The sequence below is a fragment of the Triplophysa dalaica genome, chromosome 22, assembly GCF_015846415.1.
Source record: "Triplophysa dalaica isolate WHDGS20190420 chromosome 22, ASM1584641v1, whole genome shotgun sequence".
Lineage (NCBI taxonomy): Eukaryota > Metazoa > Chordata > Actinopteri > Cypriniformes > Nemacheilidae > Triplophysa > Triplophysa dalaica.
The window spans coordinates 17,031,314-17,055,857 of NC_079563.1; the positions used below are offsets into that span (position 1 = coordinate 17,031,314).

At 39.1% G+C, this 24,544-nt stretch overlaps 1 protein-coding gene across 2 annotated transcripts in view; it reads left to right on the forward strand.

The window, feature by feature from the left end:
* LOC130411537 (membrane-associated phosphatidylinositol transfer protein 2) overlaps positions 1 to 23,260 on the forward strand; it is a 43,178-nt gene extending 19,918 nt beyond the window's left edge. The window contains exons 3-25 of one of the 2 annotated variants that reach the window (XM_056736226.1): positions 5,132 to 5,346; positions 5,441 to 5,562; positions 7,337 to 7,570; positions 8,314 to 8,646; positions 9,665 to 9,760; positions 9,837 to 9,941; positions 10,136 to 10,197; positions 11,305 to 11,549; positions 11,647 to 11,836; positions 11,924 to 12,043; positions 12,327 to 12,538; positions 12,616 to 12,794; positions 12,871 to 13,041; positions 13,299 to 13,436; positions 14,259 to 14,423; positions 16,678 to 16,826; positions 17,900 to 18,016; positions 18,096 to 18,212; positions 18,298 to 18,446; positions 18,529 to 18,678; positions 18,760 to 18,943; positions 19,095 to 19,223; positions 20,018 to 23,260. In XM_056736226.1, the coding sequence (XP_056592204.1) occupies positions 5,132 to 5,346; positions 5,441 to 5,562; positions 7,337 to 7,570; positions 8,314 to 8,646; positions 9,665 to 9,760; positions 9,837 to 9,941; positions 10,136 to 10,197; positions 11,305 to 11,549; positions 11,647 to 11,836; positions 11,924 to 12,043; positions 12,327 to 12,538; positions 12,616 to 12,794; positions 12,871 to 13,041; positions 13,299 to 13,436; positions 14,259 to 14,423; positions 16,678 to 16,826; positions 17,900 to 18,016; positions 18,096 to 18,212; positions 18,298 to 18,446; positions 18,529 to 18,678; positions 18,760 to 18,943; positions 19,095 to 19,223; positions 20,018 to 20,359 (3,924 nt within the window). In that variant the 3' untranslated portion in view covers positions 20,360 to 23,260. The remainder of the gene's footprint in view (positions 1 to 5,131; positions 5,347 to 5,440; positions 5,563 to 7,336; positions 7,571 to 8,313; positions 8,647 to 9,664; positions 9,761 to 9,836; positions 9,942 to 10,135; positions 10,198 to 11,304; positions 11,550 to 11,646; positions 11,837 to 11,923; positions 12,044 to 12,326; positions 12,539 to 12,615; positions 12,795 to 12,870; positions 13,042 to 13,298; positions 13,437 to 14,258; positions 14,424 to 16,677; positions 16,827 to 17,899; positions 18,017 to 18,095; positions 18,213 to 18,297; positions 18,447 to 18,528; positions 18,679 to 18,759; positions 18,944 to 19,094; positions 19,224 to 20,017) is intronic. The other variant, XM_056736228.1, reaches the window with a different exon arrangement.
* Positions 23,261 to 24,544: the final 1,284 nt, after the last annotated feature.

Here is a 24,544-nt window from a genome sequence, read left to right on the forward strand (position 1 = left end):
ATATGTTTGAGTTCATATTGAGGTCTTCAATAATACAGACTTCTGATTACTTGACAAATCTGAGCTCCGACGGACACATTGTTGACATCTCTTCTGAAACTCTAATGACAGAGACACTTGTGAGATTTCTGACTCTTTGCCTGTACATAAGAACGATTCAATTATTTGTGATGCGATCTTGGAAAACCTTCGGATGTCGCACTAGGACGTATTTAGGAATATTTCAATTTTTTGGTAAAATTATTTTAAATTATTATTCTAACATCTTGTCTGTCATCTCTGAAAACATTTATTTCTGAAAAATAGCGATTTATCTTGCCAAGCTAATGTTTAGGACATGCAGGTAGAGGTGAATTAAGTTGCCCAAAGCTTTCCCTCTCTACAAATACAGATCACATATATATACCAAAATAAACAAATAATGTGTGGAATGAAGGTGTATCAATGCACATTTTCCACTTGTGTTGTGTAAACTACGGCATGGGAAGTTTGTTTTATACAACGTTATGTTGAGGTGCCGGAGCTCCCCACCTGAAGCAGCGGGAGTTTTCCTGGGTGGACTCCTGGTCAGGTGAGCCGCCTCTGGAACGCGATCACGACACATAGACGGGATGATTAAAAGTTCAGAGACTACATTTTTCCTACACATTTTTTGTGTTCCTGTAGAGAGAAAGCACACGACCTGATTATTTTAAATTATTCTGCTTAAGTAGTAATGTGTCAAGGCCCAATTATGGCAAACACAGTTTAAATATTCAGGTTATTTTTAGCTCAGAGCACGCTAAAGAAATGTAGGAATTTCAAAAGCATCCGTCTGATGGGTCTTTTCGTCACAACACCATCACGCATCCGTCGGTAGCGCTCCATCTCCCTCTCTTTTTCTCCCCCCTCCACTGCAGCGTCACAAGTGAGCTCCGGTTGCCATGGTTACCGGTGACATCAGCCGGAGCGTGGCGCTCGCTGCAGTGGCTTGTTTGCATTGCAAGAGGAGAGATGGAGGAAGAGGTCACGATGATGCAAGCCTGTTGCCTGGGCAACTCCACTCCCGTGATTTCTGTTATCCACAGATGGCCAGTAAAGGTGCGTCGTGCCGAGGTTAAACCTCTCGCATGATCTGGGCCCTTCCGTACCCATATAGGGCTGCGTTCGCCTGACGTTCATCTGCAGCGATACTAAATTAAGAGTGCGGCAGAGGCAAAAATAGAGGAATGTTTCATTTAAGGGCAAATCCCGGGTGGCAGAAATGAAACTGGTGAGCAACAAATCTTTAGGTCACTCCTTGTTAGGGCTCTAGTAGTATTTCATTTGAGTTAAAAGGAAAATTCATCCCAAAATAACGATTCTATCGTCATCTACATCTAATATTATACTCCTTGCATAATATTTTGGAGTTAAATAAATTACTTTTTAATTTTTAATTTTATTAAAGATCTGATTAAGATACAGTAGTAAACCCACCAGACTGGATTATTTCGATGAATTGTTCACCTGGAAAAAAACATTTTCTCATCATGTCTTTACAAACATAATTGACTTTTTTGTCAGTTGTTATTCCTGGAAAATTACCACAAAGCTTTAAAAGTTTGACAATATTGAGAGTAAAACACTGCATAAAGTGAGACCAGAACGTTGTGTATTGTTTTCTTAAGCAAATATCACTGTTAGCTTTTGTTCAGTGTTAGAGATTTAAACAAACTCAAGGATTAAACTCGCATGTGTCAAAGTCTCCTGCATTGTGCTGCTGTTTTTCCATCCGATCTGCTTCACGACTCAAGAAATTCAGGATGGACAGAATGTTGCTTTATTTGATTTTATTGTCACGACTAGGCATAGGCGAAGTCCGGTATTAAAGTAAACCGTGGATTGAAAAAGTCACGGTTTAAAAGCAATACAAAAAAATACTGTTCCCAAAAATACAACTCCCAACGAGGTTAAACAACAGGAAAGTAAGGAGCAAATAATATGAATAGAAGTGAATAATAAAATAAAGGAATGAATACATATGATGAATATTGTAATAAATGGGATAAATGAAATAGAATAATAAAATGAAATAAACAAGAAACAAGTGTATGTTTCTATCCAGATCTATCACAAGGGATGAGCTCTTTTTGTGTCTCATCAAAGAGCGTAAGTGCAGGAATCCATAAAGTTCTGTGCTTTCAAATTGTTGCTTGCTTATCTGCATTTAAGTTATTTAGAAATTTATGTATGGATGTATGTTTTTTACTAGAAAAGCACATAAAAAAGACTAGAAAGAGGTGCCATGCTTTCATAACCACTTATTTGAGCTGACATAGTGTACATGTTTACTACTGTTCCAAATATTTTGTGTTTTAAACAAAAATTATTTAGTATTCAATGTTTTTACCCAGACATTTAAAAGGACAGATTTTAAAGTTGTAAGCATAATAGCGGGGCGCCGCAAACCCGTGATACTTTGGCTAAGGTTATCACATCGTCAAATCTCATACCGGCGTCATGACAAATCGTGTCTCGTCCTGAAATCGTTCCACTTTTGGACCCCAAGTGACTCTTTTTGCCTGCATGAAAGAACGTCTAATGGGTACTCTTTTAGCGCCTGATGGTAATTCTTTCAAAATTACATTACGATTTGTGTCGCTAGAACTTCGCAAAAATGACCATTAACGTCTATTACATTTACATTTATGCATTTGGCAGACGCTTTTAACCAAAGCGTCTTACATTGCAGTAAGCTATACATTTATACATAGATATGTGCAAGCCCCTGGGATCGAACCCACAACCTAAACGCAATGCTCTTACCACTGAGTTACAGGAAAGTCTATGCCAGTAGATAGATAAGACCATAGGTAGTGAAATCAATCAAATCTCGTTCTTTATTTTTTTGTTATCTTACGTATGTACTAGCCTAGGACAAGGCTACGTGGTTAGCTAGAGCTTGCACTTGCACTTGCACTTACTAAACATTCACAAAAAAATTACAATCTGCAATTCTTTATCCAAGCGTTCAATGTCCATATATTTTATATTATTATTATTGTTGGTGTCATTATATGTTGTTGTTTTGGAACAAGGTAACATAGCTTCGTATTATTCATGTAACAAGATATCAAGATTACAACTTTCTGATCAGGCATTTTAACTAGCTACCACTCGGGGTTCTAAAGGGGACCGATTTCGGGAGGGGACTTGATATCTCATGACATCGGCCCATGCCGACTTCCGAAGTTGAGATCCTGTATTGAAATATCAGATGTAAAAAAATTGCTTCTTTTATTGAATATTTACTACTGAATCTGTGATGTTGTGGTGACTAATATGATATTTGGCCCAGTGTTTGTTTGTTGTATTTGGTGTCATGAGAGGAATAAAGAAAGGCTGTGTGCTGCAGACTGTTGTTATTGCGTTTATAAGATTCTCACTGCAGTTTGTGGTTATTGATAAAATGAAAATATGTGAAGCAAAACAAGTTGAGAACTATTGATGCAATAAAGTATCAATGTAATATTACGAGTCAATCGAGACACTACTTTTTGGTGTGTGTTTGTGTGAGAGAGTGTATGTGTGTGTTTTGTGAGTGAGTGTGTATGTGTCATTGATTGTAGCGGGTGCGCAGGGTTGTGATGTCATCTGTCAGGAACAGAATGAAATGCTGGCGCTTTCACGCTGAGAGGACGAAGAAAAGCAGATCCTGCAGCCCAGCACACACAGTCCCTGCCGCCCGTCTGCCATTCGTCTGTCTGTCTTCACCTCCTGACAGCTCTCCTGTCGTCCGTCTCAATGAAGACGATCGAGGAGAACAATAATTTGACTCCTTTTAGCTCGAACAGATGTCTGAATTGAGTCGGCCACACCTCACAGGATTTTAAACGGGAAAGCAGTTTATTGAATAACAATTAGAAGGGATAGAAAACAATATTTTTCATTTAAATAATTGGACATTTTCCTCTTAACTAAGTACGTTTATCTCTATACCAAATCCATGTTTCTTATAAAAAGGAGAAACATCGAAAAGTCTCTTGGAATTAAAGCGATAGTTCACCCAAAAATAGGAATTCGGTCACCATTTAATCCCACTCACGTGGTTGTAAACCTCTATGTCAGTCTTTATTCAGTGAAACACAAAAGAAGATATTTCGAGAGGGTTTTGTGTTCATACAATGGAAGTCAATGGGGATTCATTGTTGTTTGATTATCAACGTTCTTCAAAATCTTCTGTTGTGTTCTGCAGATAAAATAATTTCTATAATTCACATTCAAATTTCAATTGTCTGTCCTGTATTCAGCAGTGCTTGACCCTCACAGGTTTGATGTTCAGTGTGTGTCTTACCGAGCGCCGCTGTGGTTTGTTCTGATGCTTGGGGAGGCTCGGCTGCTGGCACGCCTTACTCATCATGTATCTGCTGATGGATTAAAACTACTGAAACTTGAGGCCAAGTGCATTTCCGAGGCGTCTCTGTCGCGAGACTGTCCGGCGCTCGTCAACCAAATCTCTGCCTCTTGAGTTTCCTCATGTCCTGAACAGATTTCTTCTAACACAGGAACCTGATCAGAACTTGATGAAATGTATTTGTTTTTTATATTTTTATAGAATATCTGACTCTTAAGTGTACAGTGAAACTCATGATGGGATAAAGATGCAAAAAAATAATTTCGTGTTTTCGTATCTTGGCAATTCTCATGCTTATGACTTATTAGATCGAATCACTTTGTCATACTTTTAAAGTCATTTTGGATAAAACTAACAATATTATGCTGGACAAGTTTGTTTCAGTGATGTTGTATTAGACGAACATACGGATGAGATACATGTCTGTGTTTACCGGACCTTCGGACAAATCATGAGTCGTGAGGAAAACTGTCTGACTCAAACTTCGTCTTAATGGAGGTCTTGAGTAACATTGTCTGCTTTAAATCTCCCAGCCATCATCTCTCTAATGCAGAGTCACGGCTGTTTATTCCTGTCCTGACCCGCTCTCTCATCGTCCGGCTTTAATTCAAACTCTGAGGACTCTTTACAATTATACACAGATCAGTGTCTGTTACTTTCAATAAAACGCCTGTCTGTTGATGAAACGTTTTCTTTAACATGATCGTTTCGAGTACTGACCCTAAAAATATACTCTATTTTCTGTCCTCTCTTCAGAAAAAGAGTCGTGAGGAGAGCGAAGGCGAGGGCAGCGGGGTGGAGATCCTGGAGAACCGGCCATATACAGACGGGCCGGGCGGTTCGGGTCAGTACACCCATAAGGTCTATCACATCGGCCAACACATCCCCAGCTGGTTCCGCTCCATCTTACCCAAAGCCGCTCTTCGTGTGGAGGAGGAGTCTTGGAATGCTTACCCATACACCCGCACACGGTCGGTGTCCTGACTGATAATCATAAAAAACACACATCAGGCTTTTTTCAGACATGCTGATGTGTTGTTGACACTGATCTGTTCTCTCCCGCAGATACACGTGTCCTTTTGTCGAAAAGTTTTCCATCGATATCGAGACGTACTACAAACCGGACACGGGCAGTCAGAATGACGTCTTCAACATGTCTGGTGCTGAGAGGAGACAGCGGGACGTAGGTACGGTTTCATCAGATTCATTTCTATTTGCTGAGATATTGACATTTGTGGTTTTAATGATCTCTGTTCTGATGTGTTTACTGTCAGCGATGAGCTTCTGTTTAAATGTGTCAAGATAAGCTAAAACAACTTAAAAGTAAACAGTGTATGGTTAATTTCATATCATAAAATGTGTATGTATTTCTGCCAAGCTCTAGAAAGTTTATTGGGTAAAAATTGTGAATGTGTGGAGCTTTCATTTTTTTCAATGTGTTTTGGTCGCGTTTTTTCAGTACAAATGTCTGCAAAAAAAAAGCAAATGGACGCAAGTTGTTTACTTTTATTCATTTAAAAAGTATTTTGTTTATATCAAGGACACACATCTGCCAGTTAGGTAAGGAAAATATTCTTTACTGCAAAAAATGATAATAAATAAATATCTAAGATTATGAAAATAGGTTAAATCATACATTTACTCGAGAAGCAAAATGATCCCTTTTTTTCTTACCCCATCGGCAGATGTTTTTTCTTGTTTTAAGGAGAATCTTAAAGGGATAGTTCAGCCAAAAGTGAACATTACAAATCTCTATGACTTCTTCTGCAGAAAGCAAAAGACGATATTTTGAAGAATATTATATTAGTTATAAGAATTTTGCTTGATTTAACAATGTAGATAAGGTGAGAAATTCAATTTATGCTTATGCACAAAATATTATTAGGCACAATATGGGGGTATTGAAGTCAGAAAGATGACATCCACTAATCCTTTTATATCTAAACCTACTTTCTGTAACACTTTTTAAATGCTAAACCGCAGCTGATTATCTCACATGAAGCATGCTGTTAACCACATGAGCACCATCGACTTCAGATGCTCGACGGTTTGCTCTGACGGAACCTCTCACGTTCATCTGTCAAATGGTCCAAACAGGAAGTGTTCTTGAGTCAGGTCTATGTTTTTAACATGCAGACAGCGCTCCGTTTCATTTGCACAGACGCACACTGACGAGTAACATGCCAGAGCACGAGAGCCCCAGTGCATTCTGGGACAGGTACTGGAGGTATCTGAGCCGAATGTAGACATACACAAACACTGCAGGGGGAAGCGCCCTGAACATAATGTTACATAACTCCATTCCGACCTGGAGACTTGTGTTCAGCAGTGTACAGCAGAGACATCTAGAGGCCGAAGTATGACATTACAGCAGAAAAAACAACCCAAACCCAGCAAGAGAAGGAATTCAACAACTGTGGTTCCAATTGCGCTTTAGTTTTTTATTATATAACTCAAAGCATGTCCTTAGTAACTATATGCATGTCTCAAATGATAGTTCACCCAAAAATGTAAATTCTATCATCATTGACTCGCCTTCTTGTCATTTCAAACCTTTATGGTTTTCTTTCTCCCGCAGAACACAAACGAAGATATTTTGAAGAATGTTGGTAATCGAACTGTACTGGACACCATTTACTTCTATTGTTTGCACACAAAACCAATGCAAGTGAATGGGGGCCAGTTTACAACATTTATCAAAACATCTTCTTCTGTATTCTGCAGAAGAAAGAAAATCGTAAAGATTTAAAATGACAAGAGAGTGAGTCAATAATGACAGAATTTTCATTTTTTGGGTGAACTCTCACTTTAAATAATTGGTCAAAGTTTGTGTTATCACCTTTGGCACTTTGGTACTCGGTGATAGATGTATTTCTCTTTCATTTATTGATTCTCTAGCAACCCGTTCTCCTCTTTTCCCCATAAACTGCGGTCACTAACTCAAGCAAATGTCTTTTGCAGATCCCATCGATATTGTGAAAGATGTCATGGCCCTTCACGAGTATCTAGCTGAAGAGGACCCTAAACTCTACAAGTCAATGAAGACCCAGCGCGGTCCCCTGAACGACGACTGGATTGCAGAAATCAACAACAACCCCGGGAAAATGCCCGTCATGTGTGCGTACAAGCTGTGCAAAGTGGAGTTTCGTTACTGGGGCATGCAGTCCAAGATCGAACGCTTCATTCACGACGTGGGTAAGTGCAAACGCTCAGACATCTTTATTGTGTGACTTTGCCGACACAGCGTTTATCCTTTTAAAATAAACACTGTGTTTATTTATTCCTGCTATCATACATTGTACATCCCTAATGTCTTTTACCGTCTGTCATCTAATTTTGTTTGCTTGTAAAGAAATACGGATGGTGATTTGTCTTTCTAGTAGTTCCATGTGAAGCATGTTATCTGCCACACATGTGTTTTGTGGTCGTGTTATCGTTGAGCGTGGGTGGGCGGCAGGTGTCAAGCGCTCCGTCAGGAACACAACCTCTTAAACATTAACCTGCATTTAATGAGAGAGAGTGATGCGCTGAAATCCGCCTCCTGCAGACGGGATTCATTTCCTCCGCACGGCCGGCGGTTAATGTTTCATTACTCCCTTATCAGCTCTCTTATTGCCTTTTTTCTCCCATCATTTGCGAGAGGTGTGATGCTAAATTCATCCTTTTTTGGCCAGATATCGCTCGCAGTTTTCTCGCTGTTGAGAAATCGATTTGTCTGCACATCTCTTCACCTGCGAGCTCAGTTATCTGAGGAATTGATTGACAGCATCAATTAATCTTTTATCGATTGACAAAATTTAATCCCTGTCCAGAATTTTTGTAATTTCCATTGACCAAATGTTTTTAGTGTTTTGATGTATCGTGTGAGATGTCACCAGTCAAAACTATTTCCATCAAGTGATATTGTGAAAATGAACATGGGAGTGTTTCTCCATCAGGGTTGAGAAAGGTGATGGTTCGGGCTCATCGGCAGGCCTGGTGCTGGCAGGACGAGTGGTACGGTCTGACCATGGAGGACATCCGACATTTAGAGCTGGAGACACAGCTGGCTCTTGCGAAGAAGATGGCTCAGTACAGCTGCAATGAGGAGGGAGGCGAAAACAACGGCATGGTCACAAGCCCCGAAAAAGAGCTGGATGCCAAAGAGGCCAGCGGCTCCATCGAAGCAGATAACCCATCCAGAGGATTGGGAGATACTCTGCAGGCCAGAGGAGAGCTGACCAAACAATGGTCCACCTCCTCCAGGTCCTCACGCTCCTCCAAGAGAGGTGGTACGTCCACATTCAACAAGTTCAGAGTCCCACCTGCAGTTTTTATTTTATAATACATTGCTTAGCAAATTTACAAGACCAAATATATTAGATTAATGGTTGAATGTTACACTTGATTAATTTCTGACTTTTGAGAGAAGTTGAAAGAGCCATCTCAAATTTGGTGCAAAAATTTGAATTAAGATTTTAGTTATTTGCCTACTAAATGATTCTACAAAATTTGTTTAAGATAAAAAAAATTTTTATTACGACAGGTCATCTAATAAATTTGTGAAGCATTGAATTTCTTAAGATTTTATTTAAATATATTTTTGTATTATATTTATTAAAAAATAGTTGTTTTTCTAGTGAGGACAATCATTTTTGGATGCTTTTCAATGATGACAAAATTCACTTAAAGTAGTAAAATGTTTAATGATTCACCCGTTTGTTTACTTAAAGTGTAACTTTTAGATTTTAAACTTTGACATATTTACAGCGTTATTTATTTAGTTAAGTTTTGTTTTATTTTTAATATTTTAAATTTGCTTAATATGTTTGCAGTTCTAATATTACTTTAGGTTAAATGACACATAACAAAATAGCTAAAAATTATAATATTGTTTTTATAGTTAGTTTTTTATGTTCCAGTTAATCATATAGGTGCCCCAACTTAAAGTTCCTAGGGAAACATTTCTATTTCCTTCAGTGTAAGTTGTTTCAAGATAATATTTGGGCCTATATTTGAATTAACCTTTATAAACAGAAATCACATTTCTTTTTATTACTTGGACTGATAAGTTTATTTGTCAGCTTACTAGTAACAAAAGGCAAAAGACAAAAAAATGCATTTAATACATACATTGTACCAATACAAAAATAACTGAAGATCAGTGAAGTAACACTTTAATAATATTAAGATGAAAACAGTTACCAAGTATGATTTCCACATTTTTAAGTATTTTATCCAGTGTTTGTTGGTGACATTAAAGCGCATAGACATGACCTGACTTTATGTATTTATGTGCATGTCACTCAGGAAGTCCTTCACAACACAGTATATCAGAATGGCGCATGCAGAGCATTGCCAGAGACTCTGAGGACAGCACAGATGATGAGTTCTTTGATGCTCACGGTAACCCTCGGTTTTGTTCTTCAGTGTTAAGACATTCTGACAATCAGTTTCTTACTCAGATCTGTTTCTTTCACAGAGGATTTCTCTGACAACGAGGAGACCTTTGCCAAGGAGATCACCAAATGGAACTCTAATGACATGATGGATAAAATCGAGAGCACAGAGGCAGATGAAGCTCAGGGTATACGGGACACTTTACCTTCAGATGTCTGATACGCTGTGGGGTTACAAGGGCGGGTGCAACATAGAAAAAAAGGATTTTATTTATTTCCTTTTAACAGATTTTTTAAAGCCTGGACTCATGTGCTGTGTCCTTGAGTTTATGAAGTTTTTCTGTGAGAAAATGTCTAGAAGTGCGTTCATTTTTTGTTGCAGGTGAATTCTGTGAATCTGGCATCGAGTTTTCTGGCACTGCCATTGTGGAGCGGCATGGCGAGGTATGTCAGACTAATGTGCCTGAAACTTTCAGTTTTTTGCCAGCGCAACATTTGTCATTTTCATTTAGTTTAAGTGTTTCAGAGAATATTTCCTGTAGCTCATTAGTAAGAACATGGCGTTAGCAACGAAAAGGTCATGGGTGCGATCCCAGGGATTGCCTACTTAGAAACAAATTTATAGTATAATGCAATATAAGTCGCTTTGGATAAAAGCCTCTGCCAAATGCATAAATGTAAAAAAAAATAGGGTGGTCAAACGATTAATCTCGATTAATCGCATCCAGAATAAAAGTTTGGGTTTACATAATGTATGTCTGTGTACTATACATACAAATTTTGTATTAATAAAAACACGCATTTATTTTAGAAATAAAAAATATGAATAACCATTTACATATAATTAAAATTATTGGCATGAATAAATAAATACAGGTAAACATTTTCTTAATACATACATGTTTGTGTTTATAAATACAAAATTAATATGCACAGTTTACAGACATACATGTTAACACAGACTGTTATTCTGGATGCAATTAATCGCGATTAACCGTTTGACAAGCCTCATTTTATTTGAAGAGAAACGTTTCTGTTAAAGTTAATGATAGTCACCCTGGATTGGACTCGTTCTTTATACCCGAAGAACAGCCAGGATGCATTTACGCTGACGTAAAAGTAAAAAAAAATGATATTTCTGGGTCTCTGAGGGTTTCTGTGTTATGCAATAACAAATCTTCACTAAACTCTCCATCTGACCTTGGACGGTTTGTACGGTCGTTTGGATTCATCTCAATACTCTTTAACTCTGGTCCACAGAGACTCAGACCCATGCGACGCTCCACCGCCCGCAAGCAAAAGCGCAGAGCATGCAGACGTGCAGCTGTGAGTGATATCACCGCACATCTGGACGTCAGATTAGATCCGTTTTAGCGTGTTGTCAGACAACATGTAGAGAGAAGAGTGTGTTGTACGGTAGAGATATTTGTTCTGTTTCGTAAGTGTGTCACAGAACCAATCCTACAATTTATGTCAATGTTTGTGAGTTGTTTCCCAGCAGCCCCCTGTCGCGTGTGGATAAAATGAACGTTTTGTAAATGTGTCCCTCAGGATTGCTCCTCACAGCAGGGCTTACAACCCTCAAAGATCCACGTCCTCATCCTCATCCTGCACGGAGGAAACATCCTGGACACGGGAGGAGGAGACCAAAACAGCAAACAGTGTGACGTCAACACCATCAGCGGTGCGTTTGATGCCGTCATGCGAGTTCACTATCCCAATACTTTGGGTCGTATCGCCATACGTCTGGTGCCGTGTCCGGCCGTGTGTTCCGAAGCTTTCTCTCTGGTGTCAAAGTGAGCACACACACACACGCTTGATGCACTGCCAGGAAAATTTGTGCATTAAGTCCCAAATTTACCCAGAATTCTCTCTGTTCTGTCCTTGACACAGTTTGAGTCCGTACAGCTATGACGAAGGCTGCCTCTCTAACAGTCAGGATCACATCCCTCTCGCTGCCCTGCCCTTATTGGCCACCTCTGCACCACAGTACCAGGACGCCGTGGCGACGGTCATTGTGCGAGCCAATCAGGTTTATGGTGACTTCATCAGATCCCTGGAGGGGGCAACTTTCACTGGCCAAGTCAGTGGGATCTTTTTATTTATAGATGTAAGCGGTGGGAGGAGTTTTGTGCTGATTTTAAGTTGTGAGGTGTGTTAATGTGTGCAGGTGTGTGTGATCGGAGACTGTGTCGGAGGAATTCTGGGATTTGATGCTCTCTGCAGCAGTAACATCACAGTGTCTGAGAGTCAGAACAGCAGCCGCAGGGGCAGTATCGTCAGCGTGCAGGTAAACGCACTCGAACAAACACACACACGCTAACACATGCATACATTCACAAACATATACTCGATCACTAACTCACTCACTCACTAACTTACACTCACTCGCTCACTCACTAATTCACACACGCTTGGTCACTCACTAACTCCCACACACTCGCTTGCTTCCTCACTCGCGCTCAATCACTAACACGAACGCTTATCCACACAATGATTTATTACATCCCATAATAAGAGATGAGACCATTCCACACCTATTTTATGAATTGATACTCATTGTGTCTCCACAGGACAATGATCTTTTATCTCCAGGCATCATTATAAACAGCACACACTGCTCGGGTTTATCTCTGGAGGGGAGCCGTCACCTCAGCCGCAGTAATATAGACATCCCACGCTCTAGCGGTCCAGACGACCCCAAAAAACAGCTGCCACGGAAACGCAGCGACTCCTCCACTTACGAGCTGGACACCATCAAACAGCACCAGGCCTTTCTGTCCAGGTGACTCATGGGATTCCAGTGCAAGTAGATGATTTGTCTTTGAAATATATCCATGTGACGCGTGCGTGTGTTTGTAGTCTGCACTCCAGCGTCCTGCGGAACGATCCGGGTTCACGTCGCTCCAGTAGCAGTACGATGCTGGAGGGAGGCGGAGCTCTGGGGAAGTTTGACTTCGATGTGTCTGACTTCTTCCTCTTCGGCTCACCGCTGGGCCTGGTTCTCGCTCTGAGGAAGACCGTCGTTCCCTCTTTGGATGGTACGGCGGCACATTGAGTACACAATTAAAGCTTTCAAAATTTTAGAGGGTGTTAACAGTTTTGTTCTTTGTTCAGTGGCTCACCTCCGGCCGGCGTGCCAGCAGGTGTACAATCTGTTTCACCCCGCGGATCCATCCGCCTCGCGTCTGGAGCCTCTGCTGGAGAAGCGCTTCCACCTGTTGCCTCCGTGCAGCGTGCCGCGATACCAGCGCTTCCCTCTGGGCGACGGCCAATCGGCACTGCTGGGTAAGATGTTTACATCCTCAAAAAGTGATTTTACTCAAACGCGGATCACAAAACCTTTGGTACACTTGTGTAAAGAACTCCTTACATGCAAATACATGTTTGTGATGTTTGTTTAATTGAATCCAACAAACATTCTTCATTGCCGCAGTCACGACCACCGTCCTGTGCGTCGGTCGGTGTCGTTCCTGTCTGTTCCGTCTCTTTATTTTCTGTCTCTCTTTCTGTCTGTCGTTCTGCACGTGTCCCACATCCCGCAGTGGAAACCATCCAGAGTAACCCTCAGCTCCTGCCGGAGAGCTCGTGTGTGTACGCTCCGCGCGCTCAGGACTCCATCAGCGAGACTTCCATCTCTGTCCCTGTGCTCAACTGGCCCCTCGTGCCGGCCCCCGTCGAGTGTGTGTAGCCATTCCTGGTTTCTTACACCCTTCAGTGTAAATGTCCCCGTGTCATGTCCTTGTATCCGCTCGTGTGTGTGATTGTGTGTTTGTGCGTCTGCTTTCACATCCAAACGCTTGGGCTTGTTTCTCCATCTGTGATTTCTGATGCTGCAACTGGTGTGAAATTATATTTATTATTGTATTTAGAGGTGAAGTCGTGTTTGTTTCGTACAATATCTAAATCATAACTGAAGTCACATTTCACCCCCAAACTAAAACAAATATAATTTGCTTAAAGGATTTTTTATTTTGGCATCATTTGCATGACACGTTTTGTCTTTATTATCTTTACTGTAATGTATTTATTAGCATTTATTTTAGTTGCCGTTTTAAATTGTTATTTAATGACAATGTTTATGACAATGATGTCACAATACTTAACATTGCTTAACCAGCCCTTAACTAAACATCATTACACATTTGAACACCGAAATGACACACTTCACCTTTGTAAAACATTGAACAGCCCTATTGACTAATACAGCATTGTGTTTCTGACGGACTTGCATGTGTAGATGGTAGATAATGCCCCATGAGGACTTGACGGTCAAAAGTTCTCCTGTAAATTCATCTGTGATGGTCCAGATCTGACCGCAGGGCTCTCGTGGGGCAGTATTTACTTCTTTCTCTCTCTCTGGCATTGTGTTTGCATCTTTATGATTTGAAATCAAAGAGTGCTTTTATAAAAAGTCTTTAAACCTGATCTGCTTGCTGTGTGCAGTATACACCCTGCTGTAGATTTGTTCGTTTTGTTAGTGATGTTGGTTTTGTTCTTTACAGCGGATGTGATGCACTCTCACAGCATCATGTTTTCAGATCACTCCGGTCCTTCATCTCCGGCGTCTATACCGGCCTTCCGTGGTACCAGGAGAGCCAGCGAGACAAGCATCGCCAGCCAGGTGTCGGGGTTAGCGGACAGTTACACTGCATCAAACATCGCCAACAGTGAGTTCACACACACAAAACATACAACTAACATAAATATAAATAACAAGCAACTTTTGACACTTTAAATGTACCATCTGCTTGAATTAAAATCTGCTTGAAATTCAAATGTTTTTACATTTTGTAACTTTTTTAAATGTACATTAATATATTAATTTAAAACTACGCAAATATAACTAAGCAAGTCCATGTTAAAAATACATAAATAAACATTACACGTTAATGCATGCGATTAAGTTTTTCAGATTAACATGTTAAAAATATGTAATGCCATTAATACAACATCCGTTTTTCTGTCATCATTGAGTGCGTTTACATGTCTTAGTCTGATTATGCTTAAAAAGCTGATAACAAGTAGGTCATGTAATGCGTAAAACCGTTTTGTTTTATTTTATCGGGGAAAGCTTAGATGTATAATATATATATATATTCTGTATTTCATGTATTTAGCAGTAAAGACTGTAAAGTGTTTGAGAACATTATTTATTTTCTGTATATTTCCTGTTAGACAGGTAGGAAAGGCATACTTATTATGATCGGTTTGATTAGTAGAAACAAATAATATATTTAATAAAGACATCAGCTGCAAAGCCAACAATATAAGAATGTTGGCTTTCATTCATAAAATGATGCTGTTAAAGAAATGTGTTGTTTCTACATTATTTGGAGATAAAATGTGAAATTATTATAATTCATTTGGAGATTAAATGTGAAATTATTAGAATGTAGAAGTATATTTAAAAACATAAGCGCTGTGTCTGATTAGTTAGTAATTAATCCATTGACAGCACTAAAATAAACATGTTAAACAAAATAAATTATGAATATTAAATTTCACTAAATGTGTGCAAAATCACACAAAAAGGGTGCGATTAATCGTGATTAAAAAATGTAATATTTTGACAGCCCAAATATATATATATATATATATATATATATATATATATATACAAATTTATTTATATATTTACACATTTTGACACACACAAATATTTTTATATATTGCATATTTTATTGCTTTTATATTTTGAATATGGTTTTATTTATTTATTTATTTTTTAACTTGTCTTCAACATATTTGTACATGTTGTTTACATATTTTTAACATGTTAAAAAATTATATTGTTAACTTTTTTATGTTTTCTGTTGACGTATAAAATTTAGTAGTACTAACAAATAATATTAACTTTGAAGTGGTTTTTATATAGTTAAAAGAATGAATGAGTTTATGCTTACCTGTTGACTATTGTCTCGATTTTTTTTGTTTCTCTAGTAGTGCAAGCGTGCCAATTTAGGCTCTCCAAAAAGCTTAATCTTTTGTCCCAATTGGCCCTCCCCTATCATAAAATTGGTTCCCGAAGCCCCTCCCCTAAATCCAGCAAGGTGCGTGAAAGCCAGGTAGAGTCTCTGGATGCCGGCTGTATGGATGATTCTGAACAGATCATCTCTCTAAGCTTTGAGCCTTCACCCTCGCTTGGCTCTTACCCTTCATCACCATGTGTCCCACCGAACATCGAGCAAGGTACATAGGGCAGGAGAGCGAGGGTAGATGTCTGCCTGAGATAGTTTCTAGCACCCATCCCTCCTGCTTTCCTCCGTATCTTCAGTCTGTTTCTGGATGATCTCCCCTGCGCTGATGCCCTCAAATTCATGTTCCTTTCCTTTAAAAGCTCAGCGCTGGTGCTTTAGTTCTTCATCTCTGGAACCCTGAGACGCTCCGGGGTTCTTCTGCACGATGAAGATGATGATGATGCTTTGGAAGCATGATGACCTGTCTTCCTTTTTTTTTGCAGTGTGTTTTGTGCTTACAGCCTCAAAAGTCAATATTATTGAAGATCTCAATATGAATTTAAACATTTCTCATCAAAATTACCCAAATCCAGATCATTTTACCTCTACAATCTGTTCATTTACACTTCCATACTCTTCATTTGTCAACAATAACTCTCTGATACTGTAAATGAAACACAAATGTCCTGAGATGAGAATGAGCAACACTTGAGCAATAAATACATTTTGTAGATGAAGACTAAACATGAGAATTAGAAGGTAGATTAAGAGTTGTGTTCTGGAGTGCCGTTGCTGTGGATCATTGCCGAGAGATGCGCGCTTCACATCTCTCACTTTAGTCTCGCATGACCCACCACAACTGTCCGCTCCTGTCCTGCATCATATTCCTCACCCTGAAGTACTTCTAAACTACCTGATGTTGTGAACGGATGTTTCTGATCTCATGTGTTCTCTCTCTCCGCAGTCGCTGCACGCTGGTGGGGCACTAAACGTGTTGATTTTGCTTTGTATTGTCCTGATGCTTTGACTGCCTTCCCTACCGTGGCTCTACCTCACCTGTTTCACGCATCATACTGGGAATCAACAGACGTCGTGTCTTTTCTGCTCAGACAGGTGATTATTCACTCATCATGTGTTCTTGAAGTTCAGCAGGTAGAGAATTGTTTTTGATGCACAGGGAACACATACAGTACATACTGATCAATAGAGCTGGCACAACATATCCTATACTTTATTTTTTATTTAAAAAATGTAACTACTACACTACCGGCAAAAGTGTTTGGACTTATTATTCATATTTGTTTCATATTTTAGAATAATTATGAACTCATCAAAATTTTGAAATAAAACAAAGGGAACAATGGGAATTATGTTGTAACTAAAAAAATGTTTTTAAGTGTTAAAAGTGTTGTCACCTGTAGATTTTGACTATGTTTTCTTGTCATTTTATTAAGCAGCTTCTTGAGGTTTCACCCTGAGATGCTTTTTCAACAATATTAAAGGAGTTTCCATCTATTCTGTGCTCTTATCGGCTGCTCTGTCTTCATTATTCAATCAAAGCCATCCATCAAAAAAATTAATCATTAACTAAATTGTTTTATCATGAAAAAACTTGTTTTTGACTTTTGTCCACTTAACTAATTTCAAACATTTTAACTTGAGTGTCCCAAAACTTTTGAACAGAAGTGTATGTTAAGCTATGGTGGTTTTTTGTACATTTAAAAAAATAAATTAGCTTTTACCGCTTTAAAAAGTTTAGCGTTCTTAATTTCTTTCTTAATTTTAAATTTATGCTTCAATTTTTTTTTAAACAAAAATTTTAAACAAAAAATGTTGTCAATTCTATAAAAACGTTCTTCCTATGAGAATTCTTTTTTAAATTACTGTAAATTATTTCATTTTTAAATGTTCAAAATATTTTTTAAGTATTGTTTTGCGAATGCAGTATTATGTAGTTTATCGGATCATAGTCTGAGTGTATTTTTTTACCCCTGCTGATAAAATATATTCACTTGAATGCAAGTTTCTTTGGATAAAAGCATCGGTCCAATTCGCAAAATTGTTGTTTAGAAATAACATTTATATTGCTATAAAAACATCTGTGGACAAACCAAAATCCCAAAATAAAATTTTGAATCAGCCATGCATGTGTTTTTTATTTATCTGTTATTTCTTGATATTTGTAGGTTATGAGACATGATAACTCCAGTATTCTGGAACTGGATGGGAAGGAAGTCTCAGAATTTACTCCGTCCAAACCGCGGGAGAAATGGATGAGAAAGAGGACACACGTGAAGATCAGGGTGAGACACTCAATCTCTCTTCTCCAACACTGTTTGAGAGGATCTTATCTCATTTCTCAATATCTCTGTGTTTTTGTAGAACGTTACGGCAAACCATCGTGTGAATGATGCAGTCTTTACAGAGGAAGGTCCTCAGGTGGTCACGGGGCGTTTCATGTACGGTCCGTTGGATATGGTCACGCTAACGGGAGAAAAGGTGTGTATGAATGAATCTGCTCATATAAACCATCATCACTGTAAATCATTCTGCTGACAGACATTTTTTTTCCCGTCGTTTCAAGGTTGACATCCACATCATGACTCAGCCTCCGTCCGGTGAGTGGGTGTACTTTGACACTGAACTGACCAATAGCAGCGGCCGAATCTCATACTTGATTCCTGAGAGTAAGAAACTGGGAATTGGAGTGTATCCGGTTAAAATGGTGGTCAGGTACAGATACACACACAACAACTCTCACGTATTTGGTTGTTTTTTTACGAACTAGGTTCCAGGCTGTTCTTTCTGTTCACAGGGGTGACCACACGTCTGCTGACAGCTACCTGACGGTTCTGCCGTGCGGCACTGAATTTGTCGTGTTCAGCATCGATGGCTCTTTCGCAGCCAGCGTGTCCATTATGGGCAGTGACCCTAAAGTCCGCGCGGGGGCCGTTGATGTGGTCAGGTGAGGTCTTGACTTCCCATCCGTTCCTTGAAATGTCCGTCGGTGTTGCTGTTCTTGACATGAGATGGTTTGTATCATCAGGCACTGGCAGGATTTGGGTTATCTGATCGTGTACGTGACGGGACGGCCGGACATGCAGAAGCAGCGTGTGGTAGCGTGGCTTTCACAACACAATTTCCCTCATGGAATCGTGTCGTTCTGTGACGGTCTAGTGCACGACCCCCTACGACACAAAGCCAACTTTCTCAAGTGTCTATTAACTGAGGTGAGGGATCGCAGAAACGCCAAAACACTTCTCTTCTGTAGCTCAAGGGGTTGTTGGTTATATTATTTCTAGTGTAGTATACTGTACGGTCCAGATGGTAGGATGTGGAGATTGTAAACAGACGTTTTGGTTTATCTGGTTAATTTCATAGGCACATATGAAGATCTATGCTGCCTATGGCTCTACTAAAGACATCTCGGTGTACACGTCACTGGGTCTGACGCCATCCCAGATCTACATTGTGGGAAGACCAACAAAGAAAATGTTACAGCAATGTCAGGTATCCACACTTGCACACTTGCACACACACAAACACACACTGTACAATGATGTTTTGCAACTTGTCAGTCTCATCAACCTGTCTCTCAACATACTTGCTTATTTGTATGAAGAAACAACATAAATGTTGACAACTGAGTATTAACAAAGTAATAAAAGTATAATAATTGTATAAAAAATAAACCAAAAAAGCAATAAATAAGAATGTTAATTAATTAAATAATATAAAAAAGATATACACCAGATTTCAAATAATAAATAGTAAATTAAATACAATTTTTATAATAATATTAATATAAAAATAACAAAAAACAACATTTAAAAATGTAAATATGATTTAATTATTAGTTATAAATACAAACATCTCAAGAATGTTATGTATTATTATTATAAATTATTATGAATATCAAAGTTATTGATTATTTATTAATAAAAAACACAATACAATTGTATATATACACTAAACATTACAACTTATCAATAAAAAATTAGATACTATGTTTTAATAATAGTAGTAATAGTAATAGCAACGACAACAGTAGTAATAATAATAAACTAAATAATAATAAAAATAAACAATGTTATTTACTTCATAACTATAAGCAACAATAAAATATGTATAAAGGAAACACCACAAAATAATTGTATTATTATTATTATTATTACAAGACATCCAACACTAATATTATTTAAAAATATTTATCTCCATTTCTCTTTTCTCTGTCTCTCTGTGTCTCTCCATTCATACAAACTCGTCTCTCCCCTAACATCTCTCTCTCTCTCCTCTTGTCTCAGTTCATCACGGATGGTTACGCGTCTCACCTGTCACAGCTGGAGTACAATCAGAGGTCCAGACCCGCTAAGACAGGAGGTACTCGTATGGTCCTGAGGAAAGGCAGTTTCGGGCTGGGCGGCAGCAACGACTTCCTTCGCAAGCGCAATCACCTGCTGCGTACCATCTCCTCACAACCCACCCCCTCCACTCCCGTCGTGCAGGTGGGCCGCCCCGAACGGGCCCAGAGCCAATCGGAATGCGACCGAGAGAGGGCTGAGCGTGCCCAGAGAAGCATGAGCATCGCTGCCGGCTGCTGGGGCCGGACCAGCAAACTGGAGGGCGGAGCTCTGAGCCCAAAATAGGCTCCACCCACCGGGTTTAAAATCTAGAGGAAGACACAGAGACTTGAGCACGGCCTGCGAGATTCATTTTATGGTCACGGTATTACAACAAACTCTGTGAGCAAACCTCAAGGCTTTAGTGTTGTTGCATGAGAGTCGTTTGAGAAAATGAGAATTCTTTTTGTTTCAAGTCCAGCAGCCAAACATTTTCAAGAAAACGAAAAATTAGCGCCTTAAGCATCGCTCTGGGTCCCGGCCCTCACCTCCGACCCGATTGAATGTACTGTTCGGATGGAAACACCTTGGACTCTTCCCTTTCACCCGTCATCCAGGAACATGACACCCCTTTCAGACCGTGCCTCCTCTTACCTGCTCAGGGCAGCCATGATCTTGAGAAGTTGGTCAGACCCAGAGGCCGTCTCTCGTCCCTCTTGTTCTCACGGAGTAGTCCGTTTCTCTCCCGGCGCCATCTCCGAGTGGAATCCCAGCAGCTTTAGGCAATAAGGATCTGACCCATCACATGTAAACATGCAGGCATTACGAACGGACGCTCGTTCTCAACGGAGCAACTATCCCTTTACCAGGCCATCTGCTTGCAATATCTACGAGACATCTGCCGTTTCTCGGTCCTGTCCTCTCGACGCTCTCGTCACGGGCTGCTGGGTCACTCTCAACATATTTCTTTCTTCTTCAACTTCTGAGCCACCAAAAAACAATCGTAAGCACACGTGGGATTTCACGCCACACCTGCTGAAGTAAAAACACCCTGGAGGAAATCTCCCATTTCCACCCGTGCAGCTGGCTGTTTGCATGTTCTGCCGCGAAATCAAGCCATCGTTTCTTTCGCCAAGATTTGGATGGAGACAGATTCCACGTGTTCTCAATCATTTCCTCTGAACCTCTTTGCACTCATTTCCCGGTGATCAGGGGGAGCGACTCGATCGCCCGCCTGATACCACCGATGGCCAAATCCACTTCATTTGAAACGCTGTAGTCCTGCAACTGCATCACCTCATTGTTGTTTGCACTAGTGGAATAGTGGACCTCCTCTTATCACGTCATGTGACCCTCATCATACACAGCAGGGTATTTGTGCACAAGCACGATCATATATTTCTCCAATATATAGGAAACGAATAAACGTGCCAAAACCAGGCAGTCGGACGGTGGGAACCCGAGCGAAGTTTTGAATGTGCTGTAGCAAGTTTCCAGGTCGGAGTGTGTACATAAGATGTGTTTGGATGGCACGTGTATAATGTTTTATAGATTTTAGATCATTTTAGATCAACTCAAGTCCTTTAAAGTTCAGTAATCGATGATATTCATATGTAAGTGATTTGAGATCTATAGAAATCGTGCTCTTAATTTTATGGTTTTAGATGGGACAGCATGACCGAGTCGGGTGAAATCATGTGTTTGTTTTACTCTGCCATGCACACACTGGAATAGCCATTCTGCATGTACGCCGGGGCTTCCCATCGGGAGCGATGGTTTCCAACCCGGCTGATGGTTTTTGCCGTTCATCCAGAGCGGCTGTTGCGAAATGAATGGGACTTAAACGCGTGTAGATACTGTAAAAGATGTAAATTTCACTACATAGGATATGTTACGGTCAGAATTTATTTATTTCTGTAGCTTCATAAGATGATAGATATTTCAGGTTTCACTGTACTCAACGTGTCGCTTTACTTTTTGTCCGACGCTTCTTTTAAGGACCAACGACGCGAGTCCTTGTGCATAATCGTCAACAGTGTTTCTGTAGCAAAAATCTATGGAGAACGCCACCGTACCGCACGGACAATCACATGTGTTCAGACATACACACACACGTGTACAAACACTTGTGCAGATGTTCTGGAGAACGATCGTACTTTGGAAAACGGGGTTTTAATTTCCACTTAATGTGAAGGGGGTTATTAACGTTTATTATCATGGTTCATCCTTCTGTGAGTTTTAAGTTGATGCTGTATGATTTTCATCTTTAAAATGTTCAGTTTTTAAGTTTATATTTAGACTAGTCTTTGTTATTAACATGAACAGGTTTTGTTGTCTGTTCGATACTAGACATCAGGGCAAATATTCAGAAGGTTTGTAACAGAAAAATTTGAAGAAATGTTGAATAATTTGAATGTTCATTTTAAATTCATTCTTTATATTGAAATTGTAAATTTTTCCATTTTACGTTCGTTTTCCATATCAGAACAGATTTACTTCTGCAACCTGTTACGGTTTCTTAATACTGGCTGTTTTTTACAGATGCTGGTCAAATTCATACATTTTATTTATGAATCGAAGGTTCGTACATGTCAGGGAGCTTTTGTGTCATTTGGTGGTTTGTGCCACACTTCTGCACACGTTTTAAGCAGCAGATGTTCATTGAAAGATTGTGGGCTAATGTACAAGTATTATATCCTCAGATAAACCAGATTATAGACACTTTTCTATTTTGCATGACACAGCATATCTTTCGTACACTTTGCTGTATTCAGTAATGGGCCACTATACAGGACATACCTCCAGTTTATATCTACGAATATGCTGTTGTCTCTATATAACGTCATATTACTACCAAACATTTATTTTGGCAACCCCAAGCCATATTTTTCAACACTGAGACGCTGAGAAGTGTTGGCGTTATGTTGGAATTAGAGTGAACGTAGTGTTATCAAACAAAGACGGCAGAACTTTTGGACATGTACACCAATAAATAGACAAATTGGATGAAAGATTTTTCCTGTTTGTTGCCAAAACGCTGCATGAACGAAACATGTTTTGTGGACGAGGAGCGACACAGAACTGAACTGTGGGTTTATGTTGATCTCAACCGACTCGCTCTCTTACAGTTTTCTTACCCGGCCGGTGGTTCAGTGCTCTCATATGTATAGCTGTATGTAATGTGAATTAAATGCAGTTGGACAACTGTGCATGTCTTCTGACTCATCTATTGCTTTTATGCTTTACAAATGTCATACAATCTTGCGTGTCATTGAGATTCATTTCTATGGTGTTCTTCACAAGTTGGCATTATTGCAAAGCAGCTTTACATAAATATAGATTGTAGTGAGGCAAATTAAATGGAGCCTAATTGACCACTTTCTTTTTTTATTTCATTTTTTTATTCAGTGCCATATTTGCATTTGTTTTTCCCTTCAAGGTGATATAGTGTATATGCTGGTCACAATGCACATCACAACGATCCATCAAATTTATTCCAATAGAGCTTTTATCAGTTTCAGTGTGCTTTAAAAAAATGCTTCAAGACACTACAGCTAATATAATTTAATATGGAAGAGTCCAGAAGGCAAACTGAAGGCCACTGTGGCAATGGAACGGAAAATTGGGCGCTCGGGTTGAGATGGTCAAAGAGTTCTTTTGGTTTTATGTACAGTTGAATAAGTCATTAAAACTAGTACGATACACATTAGAGATGAATAAAACCTGTGTCTGGATTCTAGTGGAATTCTTCCATTCAGACTAACATTGGACAACATATTGGCAAACATATGTCCTAATGTCTTCATTTAATAGGAGTTATTCTTTAGTCGATATGGAAACAAGAGAAACTTTGTAAAAAAACTAACAGATCTCATCCCCCATTTACTGCCATAGTAGGGAAAACAAATACTATAGGAGTCAATGGGGATGAGATCTGTTTGGTTACTGACATTCTTCCAAATATCTTCCTTTGTGTTTAGCAGAACAAAGACATTTATACAGGTTTAAAATAAACTTAGTGTGAATAAATGATGACAGAATTGGACCGTACTTTAGGTATTTCAATAACACTTTAGAACAAGGATCTATTTTGTCACATTCATTTATTTTCAAATATATTCACTTATCAATTAATTTTGATATACATATATATAAAATATAAATAATTATTGTAAACAAATTGTATGTTGTACATTCAATGTTTGTTTTCGTCAGCTAACTAACTTATCAATGAGATTTCTTGTAAAGGGTTACAGGTTTCTTTTTTTATACGGGTGCCTCAAAATCTAATGTTTGATGTTGAAAGATGTTAAAAACACAGACAAACAAATCCAGAGCTTTCTGAACTATAAACCGTCATCAAGACCAGCGAATGTTTTAAAAATATTACCAAGAAAGTTGGTTAGATCTGCAAGGTATACGCATTTGACATAATAAAATAAAAAAATGTAATATAAGATTGAGAAAATGAACCTGGTATAATCTCAATGT